The 14333-nt window shown below is 51.0% G+C and overlaps 1 protein-coding gene across 1 annotated transcript in view; it reads left to right on the top strand.

Moving 5' to 3' along the window:
* Positions 1 to 11179, top strand: part of EHD2 (EH domain containing 2) — a 37828-nt gene extending 26649 nt beyond the window's left edge. The window contains exons 3-5 of the mRNA XM_033158416.1: positions 1717 to 2129; positions 9136 to 9300; positions 10223 to 11179. Of these exons, the coding sequence (XP_033014307.1) occupies positions 1717 to 2129; positions 9136 to 9300; positions 10223 to 10759 (1115 nt within the window). The 3' untranslated portion in view covers positions 10760 to 11179. The remainder of the gene's footprint in view (positions 1 to 1716; positions 2130 to 9135; positions 9301 to 10222) is intronic.
* Positions 11180 to 14333: the final 3154 nt, after the last annotated feature.

The raw sequence follows: 14333 nt of genomic DNA, 5'->3' as shown, positions 1-14333 counted from the left end.
TAAAACACATTCAATGCACATTTAGAAGATATGGCTTCCCCAAAAGAATTCTGGGAACTGTGGTTTATTAAGGGTCCTGGGAATTACTGTTCTGTTGAGGGGCAAACTACCATTCCCAGGATTCTTTGGGATAATCATGCGCCTTAAAGGCACAGTCTGTATGCAGCTGAAGCTTCAAAAATGGCAGCAACCCTTTGGGGAATTATAGGGACAGAACTACCTAAATTGTATAGAAATTTATTTATGTATGCTACTACAGTAGCAAGAACGTTACCTGCCCAAAAATGGAAAGAAGCAGGAAGAATTGATACAAAAATTTATGGAATATGCAGAAATGGCAGGACTTACTGGAAGAAATCAAGATAACAAACTTTTTATAAAAGAATGGAAATAGTTGATTGAATATTTACAGATATTGTAAATGGATAAGAACATTGGCAGGATTATTGTAATAACCTGCAGTTTGATAAGAGTATACCTGTATATTTAAAGCAGGTGAATGAGCAAATTAAGTTAATTTGGATATGCAGAAGATACTAAAAATAAATTTAAGGAACAGCAGAAAGAGGGGAAAGGAAGTCGAGTTTTGAAATGTTAAAATGATTGTAAAATCAGTGAAATGTATAAACCTGAAAAGCATAAATAAAATTTAAAAAATGAAAATGGCAGCAACCGCCCTCAAGCTGCTTCTTTCCCTGAAAGTGAGCTAAGATGCCATTTTGCGGGGGTATGTGTGTGCAAAATAACCTCTTATTTGTGGGAATGTTCAGGGATGCAGGAGAGGATATATTGTTTGGTTATATCCTTTCCAAATTGTGTTAAGAAGTTCTACTATTTAGCAGAGTAACATTCCCCCTTTTAAACTTGCACAGTGGATGCGTTTGCTCAGGCTTGCTAAAGCCTCTAAAATAAGTTACCTGGTAATTTCCCCTTTAAAGGTAAAGGTACCCCTGACCATTAGGTCCAGTCGTGGATGACTCTGGGGTTGCCGCCCTCATCTCACTCTATAGGCCAAGGGAGCCAGCATCTATAGGCCAAGGGAACCAGAGCAGCACACGGAAACGCCATTTACCTTCCCGCCAGAGCGGTACCTATTTATCTACTTGCACTTGACGTGCTTTAGAATTGCTAAGTGGGCAGGAGCTGGGACCGAACAATGGGAGCTCACCCCGTCGCTGGGATTCGAACCGCCAACCTTCTGATCGGCAAGCCCTAGGCTCTGTGGTTTAGACCACAGCGCCACCCACGTCCCCTTTAGTCCCTCATAAAAGAAATAGACATGACACAGTCTTCTATAAAAGTATAAAAAGAGTTTACTCACTCATTCTGTTCACAGATGGATCCCAGAAGGCAGACTTAAGTTACAAAAATAATATACCTGGAATCTATCCCGCAAAGAGATAGTGCCTTTGTCCTCTCTGGGCTGGAAGCATCAAGAGAGCATCTTAGGCTAAGCAGATGTTGCTTCTTCGATGAATGTAGTCAGAGAGAGAGAGAGAGAGGCCAGTCCTACGCTTTTGTTACCTGCACAGGTGAGGCTACACCTACCTCTGGTCACATGTAGAGGATGTCTGTCCCAGCCTAGGAGGAAACAGGAAGTTCTGACTGGCTGGTCCAAACACAACCTTTTTATGTCCACTCTAGGTATGTTGTACTTGACTGCTCTGTGTTTCACATCCCACATTATTCCACAAGGCTTTCTCTTCTCCTCTGCAGGCTACGACTTCCCGGCGGTGTTGCAATGGTTTGCCGAGCGCGTGGACCTCATCATCCTCCTCTTTGACGCCCACAAGCTGGAGATCTCAGACGAGTTCTCGGAGGCCATCCGGGCCCTCAAGGGCAACGAGGACAAGATCCGGGTGGTCCTGAACAAGGCCGACATGGTGGAGACGCAGCAGCTGATGCGGGTCTACGGCGCCCTCATGTGGTCGCTGGGCAAAGTGTTCAACACGCCCGAGGTGCTGCGTGTCTACATCGGGTCCTTCTGGTCGGAGCCCCTGATGATCTCCGATAACCGACGGCTCTTTGAGCTCGAGGAGCAGGACTTGTTCACGGACATCCAGAACCTGCCCCGGAATTCTGCCCTGAGGAAGCTTAACGATTTGGTCAAGAGAGCCCGTCTGGTCAGGGTGAGTACTTGGGCGGCCACAAGGTAGACAGGGAAGGTCTCAGTGGTGCCTAAGGAGAAGAATATCCTAGGACAACAAGGAGACGTTTGGTAGATAGGGGCTGGGGAAACCTGTGGCCCTCCAGATGTTCTTGGACTCCAGCTCTCATCAGCCTGCAGTCATCAAAGGTGATGGGAGTTGTAATATGACAACATCTGAAGGCACACACGTTCCCCACCCCCTGCGGTAGGGTATGCATTGCAGTGGGTGTCAAGTTATGAGAAAGGAGGTTCTGACTAAACATCAGGAAGAGCTGTCATAGCCCCATCTGTGTCCTGTTGCTGATCAAGAAGGGGATAGCAGTCTCTAAGGAACACTTGCCTGAGAGCAGAATCCACATATGAAGTCAGGGCACCCAGAGGTCAGGGAATCCAGATGATCATAGAGACAAGGGTCCAGGCCAGAGGCCAGAGAATCCAGATGATAACAGAGACAGGGGTCTAGATCAGGCATAGGCAACCTCGGCCCTCCAGATGTATTGGGACTACAATTCCCATCATCCCTGACCACTGGTCCTGTTAGCTAGGGATCATGGGAGTTGTAGTCCCAAAACATCTAGAGGGCCGAGGTTGCCTATGCCTGGTCTAGAGGGAGAGCAGGAAACACGCAAGGCAGGGCCAGGAACCACAGGCGTTGTTTCCAGCATCTGACTGCTGCTGAGAGCTCTGCTTAAGAAGGCTGAAGCCTGCTGGTTCTCATCAATGCCTTCTCCTGTTCTTGAAGGCTGATCAGCTTCAGGTGGAATCATTCCGCCTTCTTCTCCTTCAGGCTTCTGTTCAGCAGGTGAAGCTGACTCCTGACCCGTGACAAGAACTTTCAGCCAGTAAGAAGTGTTAGGACAGTGGAATGGACTCCCTCGGAAGGTGGTGGGCTCTCCTTCCTTGGAGGTTTTAAAGCAGAGGTTGGATGGCCATCTCTCAGGGATGCTTTAGTTGAGATTCCTTCATTGTAGGGGTTTAGAACAGATGAACCTCGGGGTTCCTTCCAACTCTCTGATTCTATGACCCAGTAGTTGGTCAATGACAATAAGCTGTTGGTCAGTGACAGTAAGATAATGTTCTGTTCTGATGGTTCCCAAACTGCCCTCATCCCCCAGAGTGCTTGAAAATCGCTGAGGGTCTTGACCATGGGTAGGCAAGCTAAGGCCAGGGGCTGGATCTGGCCCAATTGCCTTCTAAATCCAGCCCGCGGATGGTCCGGGAATCAGCGTGTTTTTGCATGAGTAGAATGTGTCCTTTTATATAAAATGCACCTCTGGGTTATTTGTGGGGCATAGGAATTCATTCATTCCCCCCCCCAAAAAAAAAATTAGTCCGGCCACCCACAAGGTCTGAGGGACAGTGGACCAGCCCCCTGCTGAAAAAGTTTTCTGACTCCTGGTCTTGGTGGACACTTATTAATTTGCCTGCCTTTTGTAGCACTTGTCATGCGCTGCGCTAGATGCTGTATGATTTTTAATTGTATTTTTATAGGCCCACCCCAGACCACCTGAATGATGCTCACAGGCCACTGGTGGTCCACGGACCCCAGTTTGAGATGCCCTGTGGACCAGTTCCATTAGGAGGAAGGGAAGTGCAGCCTCTGCCCATTTCAGGGGCGCTCCATTGCAGCCGTGAATGCTCTGTTGCAAAACATCCTTGGCTTGGCAGCTGTGGAACATTCCCTTGCAATGGAATTGGAGGGCAAATAGGCATCGCGTCTTGAGAGAGACGGTTTCACTGGGTTGTGAAAGGCAAATGATCCCAAAGGGAGATCTGTCGCAGGCAGGGACCTTCTCCAACAGGAGAATGCGGCATGCACTCCCGCCAGGAGAGATGTCCCATTGCAATGTGGGTAGGTACAGCAACAGAGCTGGGGTGGGAATTCTGTTGTAGTCACCCGCAGGATACAGTCGCATTGAAATGGGACTGGAAAGGAGAACAGGAATTGCCCACTGAGAGAACGTCACGTTGCAAGAGACCGTGATATGGGTGTGTTGTGTGAATGAATGGCACAAGGGAGGTTATTCTTAAAGTGTTCCACTGAGGTGGGGATTGAAGGAAGAGCAGGCATTATCCCATTTGAACAGCCCAGTGTGTGTGTGTGAGGGGGGGGGGAGGGAGAGAATGAGAATATGAATGACTGCAGAACTGTTGGCCAACGGGGTACCGGTAATTTCCCATCACAACCACAGATAGGTGGAGACGGCAAGCATTATTGAATGGAAGGATATTCCAGCATTGCAGACGTGTTTGTGAATGAAGGTAGGGCTTGGCTGATGCTCCACACAGTGAGAAAATATGGGGTATTAATGGGGTTGTGGGGTGAGGACATACAATGGCAGGCTTTACCCATCAGGCTAATGTACCAGATGCATTACTGAACTTCTCTTCACCCATACTGAGGATGGACTCCCATGTTCATCATGCAATTGCCCTCCTTCCGCTGTCTCCAACTACACTGCTTTTCCTTTTTAAAAGGATTGACCCACTTGCAGAGGGGCTGTTCCACTACCACCCCCCCATTCCCCTTTTTCTCCGTTGCAGGAGACCGGGGCTTGTCCCGACGCCCAGTTTTTAATTGCTGCTTTTCCTGTTCTCCAGAGCAATTGGGAAGGGACTTCATTGCGCCTCCCCCTCCGAACAATGGCCCCGTCCCTGCAGAGGAAGCCCGCATTGTGCTTCAGGGTACAATGTGTTTATGGGCTCGGCCACCCCTTTCCTATTTCCCAACGTTTCCCTCTGTGTTTTGCTCTGGTTTTCTCGTTAAGCACGTTCCTGATGAGGTGGCATCTTCCGCCTTCTTAATTAGATGAATGACACTACCTCGTTTCTCTCCTCTCAGGCCTGTTGCTCTGGGTACGCAGAGTAGCGGAGATGGGTAGAGAAGCCTGGCCTCGCCCGAAGATCTGTCCTAGCCATAGATCAAATCCTGGCTCCCACTTCTCACAAACAGCAGTAGCTAATTTTTGACCCATCAGAAAGACAGTCTATTACGTGAGGGTGGGGTGGGACACTGTCCTACCAACCTCAGCCTGCCCACAGCCAGCCCCACACCTCTCTGCCCTCTTGCTTTTGACCAGTCCAGAGAGTAGCACTGCCTATCATCATCTTCTCCCTCCTCAGTTTCAGTAGAAATCGGCAGAGAAGATGGGGACCAATCTAGAATCTGCTGCTTCTGCCTGTCACCGGCACTGACTCCAACTGCTGTTGGCGTCCCTTCCTTCCACCCTACCGTTGCCAAGATAGAGAGGGAAGGGGCGACCCACCTTTTCTGGTTTGGGTCCTGTCCCCACCCAGTTTTGGACACAGCCTAACCCACTGCACATTCTCTTGCCATCCACTGCCAGCACACAGTCGCCAACAGATTAATTCCAAGGGAACATTGCCTTTGAAAGGGAACAACAACAACAACAAACCACTATAGTAAGACAACATGGTAAGCTGCAGTCCAAAATAACTGCAGTGCGCCTGGTTGGGGAAGGCTGATTCCTGCATTGCAGGGTGTTGGACTAGATGATCCTTGGGGGTCCCTTCCAACTCTACAATTCTATGATTCTATGTTTCTGTGATATATGGAAAGCACTTTTAATGCCTGAAGGCTCTGTACAGACCTGGTAAGTGCCCCTACCAAATTACTTAATTTTCAACTGGTTGACAGCCCTAATATTCATATTATAATAATAACTTACACAGTTCTGTGTGGGATCCTCATCTGACAGCATCACCATGTCTTGAAAATAATGGTTTGCGTGGGCACCTCTGGCCAGTGAAGATTTGGAGGGACGAGAGGGCACATGCTGGCCTTAAATGGCCTCCCCAAATCTGCCACCTATACTGGTCTGCCTTGCCTTGTCCAATGACAGGGCCAGCCCAGGCTTCAGCTCCTTAATGTTCCCCTCTGTCGGCATACGTAGCTGTCTTAGGTCATGTCTGCACTGTGCATTTAAAGTACTCTTATAGCACTTCAACAGTCATGGCTTCCTCTAGCGAATCCCAGGAACCATAGTTTGTTAAGGGTACTGGGAATTATAGTTCTGGGTGGCTAAACTACAGTTCCCAGGATTCTTTGAGTGAAGCCAGATGCTTTTGATGTATAGTGTGGCTGATGTGGCTTAGAAATATGGGAAGCTGCCGGCGTGATTTGCTCTTAGAAAACACTGCACAGATTAATTCTAGCCAATCTATTCCAGCAGCAAGGAGGCATCGCTCCTTCTGCCGGCTCCTCCATCTCTCTCTCTCGAACAGATTTGCAGATTATTTACAAGGTTCTTCAGTAGCCCAAAAAATGAGCCAGCAGTTACCCAAAAGTTCAGGAAGCTTCTGTTTTCGCCCCCAGATTTCTCAGCCTTATCTTTTCCTGTCACCTGTAAGGATGGGTTTGTATTACAAGGGCCCTCCAGTGGCAATTTCCTCCTGGCTTTGGAAAAAGAAAATAACACAAACCCACAAAAAACAGCTGGGTGGCTGTACAAGGAAGGACGTCAAGGCCTCTGCAGCAAATTTTTCTCCTGTGTCAGGCACACCAACCCTGGAGTTGAGGACTGAGGACACGTCCAGACAGCCCTTATTTCGGGGTGGGGATTCAGTCACATGCTGGCAAATTCAGGCTGCACGATCAAAGCTGATTTGGTGCTCCTGAGCAGCAAAACCTTCCCACAAAAAATCGGACTTTTGGCAAGGAGGGAAGCGTGGGGTGATAGCGCTTGCTTTGACCCAACGTACTCACTGTGCCTTTAAAGCACACATGACCCCCCAAAAAAAAGAATTCTGGGAAGTGTAGTTTATTAAGGGTGCTGAGAATTGTAGGGCCTGATATCCTTTGCGGGGGAACCATGTGTATTAACTTTGTGGCTGTGGCGCGTCTGCAGCTGTTAAAATCCCTTCCCCGCAAACTAATCAGGATGAATGCTCAGTCAACAGATTTCATAGAATTGCAGAGTTGGAAAGGGCCACGAGGGTCATTTATTCCAACCCCCTGCAATGCAGGACTCTTCCCACTAAAGAACGAAGGCAGAAATAGCATTAAAACGGGATGACGTTATAACTGCCCTCTCACACCACTGTGAACACAAATCATCATGGATGCACAATTCGAAAAGACCCTCACTTTTATCCATTTCTCATCAGAGGCCCAGGACAGGATTTACAACCTGGCTCTTGGCTCCCTCTCTGAGGACGTTTCCTCTACTCATCTCTCTCCTACAACCCCTGCATCCTGTCTTGCCTGGGCTTATGAGCCTCTCTCACGCCCCAGACGTCAGCCGCTTCAGCTTGGCTGCCACCTCAAGGGTTGATGAGCCGAGCCAACGACGCAGAGATTTCCTTATTCTCCAGACAATGAGCTGCGCTGCTTTGCACAGGAAAGTCCTGGGCCATAAATCCAGCCGGTGGTTGGGGAAGCGACCCCAGCACTGCCGGGAGGGGTGGCACCCAAGTGGTTGGAATCCGCCTTCTAGCCAGGAGTCCAGAAGGAGAGGCTGCAAACCCTGCTTTAGGCTGCTCTCGAATGCTAGAATCTTCTTCAATGCTGCATCACTCAAGTCCTGGAAAGAACAAAGTCAGTTTTCATGTGCACCAAGTTGGGGGGAGCCGGTGACGCTTTTGCTGGAAGCCTGAAGCTAGCATTCAAAAGTGGTCGGTGACTTCTACCATCTCAGGCTTCCTGGCCATTTTTGGCTCTGTAGAAACACCTTTCCCCGGAAAGAACACCCTGCCTAGCACAAGTCCAGGATATCTGCTTCGGCACGTCTTTCTATTCCCACCTACTGCCTTGACTTCTTTCTGCATCCTCTTCCTGTTCTCTTTCTTCAGCACCAAAATGACATCACCTTAACCTTTCGCTTGTCTCCATGCTCCCCACTTGGAGGGCCTGCGGACATTCCATGATATCACAACAGCTCAGCCACTCAGGGCCAGTCCTACCGTTCGTCAGAGTAGGGTGCCAGGTGCCAGTGTGTGTGTGTGTGTGTGCGCACAGCTAAACAATGTTGGAGGCCAGTCGCTGGGTGTGTGCTGCAAAGCCTGCCTTGCTAGCCCTAAGCAAGCCTGCAACCCTCAGGTGCGGTGGAGGACAGGTTCCTGTCATGAGTGCTGAAGGAAGCTCCCCCTCCCAGCTTGATCAGCTTTTGAGCATGGAACAGGAGGCAGCACTATCTTGTCCTTAGCCTCAGGTGGCAAAAAAGCTTGGGCCAGCCTTGCAACCAGTGGTGAGCAAAGAACGGGGGGTGGGGGGGAGTGTAATCTTTTTGTTTTTGTTGTTGTTGTTGTTGTTGAAAAAATATATATTGAAGTTTTCACATTACAAAGGGGAGGAAAACCCAAACTAATCTACAGGAAATAAAGAAAAGAAAGATACCGAAGAAAGAAGGAACAGAAAAAAAAACTACAAGATACTCAGCACTATATCTTAAGTTTCATCTTGAACAGGGGGTTGTGTCCAAGATTAGTCAGAGAAGACCCATCAAATTAGGCACAGCTCCCATTAATTTCGATGGACAGTATCCAATGCATTTGTATTATTATTATTATTATTATTATTATTATTATTATTATTATTATTTACTTATACCCTGCCCATCTGACTGGGTTGCCCCAGCCACTCTGGGCAGCTTCCAACACAATGTAAAAACACAGCCAAACATTAGATATTAAAAATTTCCCGATACAGGCAGCCTTAAGATGTCTTCTAAAAGTTATGTAGTTATTTATCTCCTTCACATCTGACAGGAGGGCATTCCACAGGGCCGGCGCCACTCCTGAGAAGGCCCTCTGCCTGGTTCCCTGTAACTTCACTTCTCACAGTGAGGGAACCGCCAGAAGGCCCTCAGAGCTGGACTTCAGTGTCTCGGCTGAACGATGGGGGTGGAGACGCTCCTTCAGGTATACAGGGCCAAGGCCTTTGAATGCATGGTGTGAATGTGGCCTGACAGACACACGTGCTGCTCTTAAGAGCCGATCTTCATAACCTGCTGCTTCGGTCCACCCAGGTGCATGCTCACATCATCAGCCACCTGAAGAGAGAGATGCCGTCCGTCTTTGGCAAGGACAACAAGAAGAAAGCGCTGATTGCCAAGCTGCCCGTCATCTTCGCCAAGATCCAACTTGAGCATCACATCTCGCCGGGCGATTTCCCCGACTGCAACAAGATGCAGGTGAGGGCAGGTTCCTTGTCTCCCATCGCACTCATCTGAAGCAGCCGTGATAGGCAAAACAACAGAAGTTTCCCTGTACTTTACTAGATCCCATCTCCTTTACTTTTTTGCCATGGTCCTCACCTCAGGATCAGGGGTAGGGAATATGTGTCCCTTCCAATGTTGCTGGTGGTGTGCAGGCAGAATCCTCACCTAGTGTCATGGGCTGCTTGGATGCAGAGAAGTGGTGGGAGGCACCAGCTGGGGAACCCCCAGGGGAAGAAGGCTCAGAGCCAGGGGATGAGTGGCGGGATGACAACGAGTGGCCAGAGGGAGAAGACAGGGAAGAGGAGGTGTCAGACGCTGAAGAGGTAACAGGGTTTAGTGAGCGGGAAGAGGCTGTGGCAGAGAGCAGTCCAGATTCAGAGTCAGAAGCAGAGGCTGGGGAGGAGGGAGGTCAAGAGGCAGAGATGAGTCTGGCTGCTGAAGAAGCCAGGGGGTCTCCCCCTCCTTCTGCAACAAGCTCCCCTCTCTCCTGGTCTCCCAGAACCAGAAGAGGCATGAAGAGGGCAGAGGAGAAGTTAGCTCCATGCAGGCACAGTCTCAGATTGCTTGGAGAAAGCCCTGGAGAGGAGGGGACTTAGGCAGCTGTGAGAAGGCCTTCAATCTCAGCAACTGCTTCATGTGAGCAAGACCTACTGGAGATGAGTTGCTTTGCTCATTAGGCCTGGCACTCCTGGGCAGATCCTGTTTTTGCTAATAGTTAACTCTGACTTGCTCAGTGTGGTTTACTTCTGGCTTGCTCCTGTCACCTGGCTTCGGGGGTTCAGCATCACTTAATGTATATAAGAATATAGCATTGTATTTTAGTTCAGGCAGGCAGGAGTGCCACAGGGCTAGTCCCATAAGCTATGTCACTTCCTCCTCTCCCAATTCTTTCTAGGAGATGCTCATGGTGCATGACTTCACCAAATTCCACGGGCTGAAGCCGCGCATGGTGGATGCTTTGGACGAGCTGCTGACTCTGGACATTGCCAAGCTGATGCCCCTTCTGCGCCAGGAGGAGGTGGAGGTCCCTGAGCAGATCGTGCACGGCGGCGCCTTCGAAGGCACCCGCAACGGCCCCTTCATTGAAGGGGTGAACGAGGGGGCCTATGAGGGCATGGATGATGACGAATGGGTTGTGACCAAGGACAAGCCCAAATACGACGAGATCTTCTACAACCTGTCCCCTATGGACGGCAAGCTGAGCGGCACCAAAGCCAAGAACTGGATGGTCACCACCAAGCTGCCCAACTCAGTCCTCGGCAAGATCTGGAAGCTCAGTGATGTCGACCGTGACGGCATGCTGGACGACGAGGAGTTTGCTCTTGCCAGCCACCTCATTGAGGTCAAGCTGGAGGGCCACGGCCTGCCCTCCGACCTGCCCCGCCACCTTGTGCCGCCCTCCAAGCGTCGGCAGAAGGGGTCGGCAGAGTAAGGAATCTCCCCAAGCTGGCCTCCATCCCTACGCCAGGCTTGAACTGCTCTAGTAGGCCCTGGTTTGGCTCCGACTTTTTGTTTTCCACCCATATCTGGCTCAAAGCCTTCGTGAAGGCCTCGTTCTCGCACAGCATGGCAGATCCTGCTTCCTGCTCCCTCCTTCAAGCCAGTCACCACTTCTGCCTTCTTCTTCGTCCCTACTGGACTCAAAAGAAAACTAGAGAAGTTCCAGTCCACTCCAGCAGGCTTCAGTTCCTTATGTAGGCCTTAGTCCTCCAAGCATCATTTCAAAGTACTTCAGTTGGTCTCACGGTCCCGGTTTCCACTTCCTTCTCCCAGGCCTAGTTGGGCCAGTGGTCGTTGGTCTTCACTCATGCCAGACTTTCCTAGGAGGTCTTCCTTTCTAAAAAAAAAAGGGGCTCCCTGCAGCCATGCTGCAATAGTTATCCCACGCTTGAACTACCTGTTTCCTCGGCACCAGCCTCGGACTGTTCTCTTGCTGCTTGCAAACGAAGAGAACCTTGACCTTTTTTCACTGGGTCTTGGCCTTGTTGCCAGCTCAGACTCCAATGTGTGCCCTTCTCATTTCTCTGGCTCCATTAGAAATCGTCTCTACGTTGAACCTCCCTAGCTGGACACATCAAGGCTGCTCGGGGACATTATTCCGGCAGGGCCTTATGGACAGCGACTGTCGAAGGTTTCCTTGGTGGTGTCGCTGCCGCCATTACTCCTTGCTGGACTCCATCAGTTAGGATGGGGGGTGACGTGAGGCAGGAGTGAAGGAAGACCAGCAAGGAAAAGGACAGAAACATCAGTCCACATTCAGGTCCACATGCAAACCTGACCAGGAAGCCTTTAAAGAAATCAGGGAGAGAGTACCCATTGACCCACCCTGGCCTACTGCCATCAGTAGGCTTGGTTCAGCTACAGTGTCCTCTTTTTGGAACAAGCTTCACAGAATGAATGCTCACCTAGCAACCCTTACATGCCAGAGTACAGGACCCTCTAGGGAAGGGCTATAGCTCAGTGGTAAGGAATCTGCTTTGCATGCAGAAGGTCCCAGGTTCGATCCCTGGCATTTCCAGGTGAGGCTAAAGAAATGGATGGGGCTTGTCATTTCACAGATAGCGTTGGTGGAAGAAGAGAGCTTTGCCTGGGTTTCTTTTCCATCCTTGCAAGTGAAAATTATGCCTTGGGTGTTTGTTGGCTTGGGAAGGCAAAGTAGAAACCGTGGGCTAGATAGATAAACCAAGTTAAAAGAACTCCCTTCTTTTCCATTGGAGGGATGCCCCTCACAGCGAGAGCCTGTCTGGAATGTGCAAACACCCTCAGGGAAAACAAGGAGAGTTGGGCCAGCAGGAGACCAGCAGATGTTGGAAGTGCCCCCTGTTACCATGCCCCTCAGGTGGCAGAGAATGCTTGAGGTGGCGGCATTTCAAATACAGCCTTTGAGATGGCCGTCTTTGCAGACCAGGGAAGCAAAAGCGTCTTCCACCTGGAGACGGGCTTAAGAGCGCTCGCCTCAGTGCAACAGGCATTTCCCCCAGCCACCCCACTTTCTGGGAAGAAGCAAGAGCTTATTAGCTGCTAGCCCCTTTCCCAAGTGTTATGGGGTGTTATGGGGATATGTGGTGGAAGCTCCTACACAGGAACAAAAGGGGTGGCGAAGGCCACCAACCTGGGTGGCTTTAAAAGGGGAGTAGACAAATTCATGGATGAAAACGCCGTCCATCCCCCACAGCCATTATGGGTGTTGCTACCTCCCCTCTCAGAGGCAGTATGCATTCAAATACCAGTTGCTAGGAATTGCAAGTGGGGGGAGTGCTGTTGCACTCAGGTGCTGCTTTTCAGGCTTCCCAAATCGGCATCCGGTTGGCCACTGTGAACCCAAGATGGCTCACTGACCTGATCCAGCAGGACTCTTCTGGTCCTCTTAGCAAGCTCTGCTTTATCCCACGTTTGCTGGGTTCAAGCCAGAGCCGGCCCTACCAGTAGGCAATAGGCGGAAACCTGGCCTTCACGTTCACAGGCCAGATTTCGGGTGGGTACCACTGAAAGGCGTCGTCATTTACTTCGTTTGTCGTTAAACTTTTTGTCATCCCTGAGGGAGGCTGCCGCTCTGTTTTCTGTGTCTCAGAAAACCGAGTGCATTGGAGCCTTCTCTGGGCTCAAGTAGGGTCGTTCCCTATGGAGGCCTGCGACACGGTGAGGAAGTTGCTGCCGTCCCATCCACTCCTCAAAAGCCTCTGCTGGCTTTTGAGAAACCACACCCCAATTGCTCTGGCTGCCTGTTTGTGCTGACTACTGAAATAGCCTCCATTCCTAAACCTGAATACTGTTGGAGGCCACACCCCAAGCCCTCCTGGGATTTAGCTTCCTCCAAACATCATGCTTTTTCTACTGGCCAAAGGCCAGATAGAGGCATGGGTTGACCTCACAGCCAGGAAGATCCATCCATTTGCAAGGATGAGGTGGTTGAGAAAGTTGAATAAGGGCTGGTGTCCAGATGGGCAGTCTATGGCTTGAGGCTTGCATTGGAATAAGGCAGCCGAAGTTAGGAATCGGGGAGCAATCTGCTTCAGCTTGCACTTAAAGATGAACTTACCTAATCAGCACGCGCCAAAACAATATGCAAACCGAAAACGCAGCCACCTTTTGAAATTTGCACTTTTCTGTTCTCCAGCCAAGTAAAAAGATGAACGTGTTAGCGGAGAGGCTGCATAAAAATGCATATATTACTGAAAGTAACACACAAGACATATTATTTATATCAGGGGAAGTTGCTTGCAAAACAACTGCGCTGGCTTGGCCTGATGGAAGTTGTAGTCCAAAACATCTAGAGGGCACCAGGTTGGCAATGGCTGCAATTACGCAATTAACATAACACGGGGTTTTTGTGTTGCGATTTCGAGAGGGCTGTCTGCAGAGCCGTCTTAAGGGGATCTGCCGCCCTGGCGCGGCTATCCCTCCGGCGCCCCCGCCATGCCGCCTCTCCGCCGCCTCCCTCCCGCGCTTGCCGCCCCTTGGGAGGGGGGTGGGCGAGCGGGGGGTGAGGGGCGTGGCGCTGGAGCGGCGCGGGGCTCTGCGCGCCCTTCCAGCGCTTCCGGGATGGGAGGCGAGGGCGGCCGGCTCGCGCTCCGCGCGCAGCTGGACGGCGCGGCGCTGCTGGGCAGCTCGCGCTGCATCGGGCGGGCGGCCGGCTGCGCGCGGGAGCGCGAGCCGGCCGCCCTCGCTTCCCAGAGCCCCAGCTGGAGTGCTGGAAGGTCGCGCAAAGCCCCGCGCCGCTCCAGCGCTCCAGCTGGGGCTCTGGGAGGCGAGGGCGGGCGGCTTACAGCCCGCCCGCCGGCGCGCGAGTGCCCGCCTGCCCGTGGGGGCGGGGGCGGGTTGGGGAGGAGGAGCCCGGTATGCCGGCGGGCTCGCGGGGCGCCCCTGGGGCGCCCAGCGCCCTGGCGCACCGCGCCACCGGCTTCTATGGATGAGACGGCTCTGGCTGTCTGAGTTACCCATCTGTTGCACCAAAAGCAAAGACAGAATGTTGCACCACACCTTAAAGACCAACTAATGTGGTTATG

The sequence above is a fragment of the Lacerta agilis genome, chromosome 8, assembly GCF_009819535.1.
Source record: "Lacerta agilis isolate rLacAgi1 chromosome 8, rLacAgi1.pri, whole genome shotgun sequence".
NCBI classification, from domain to species: Eukaryota; Metazoa; Chordata; class Lepidosauria; order Squamata; family Lacertidae; genus Lacerta; species Lacerta agilis.
This window is presented reverse-complemented; position numbering and strand designations above follow the sequence as displayed.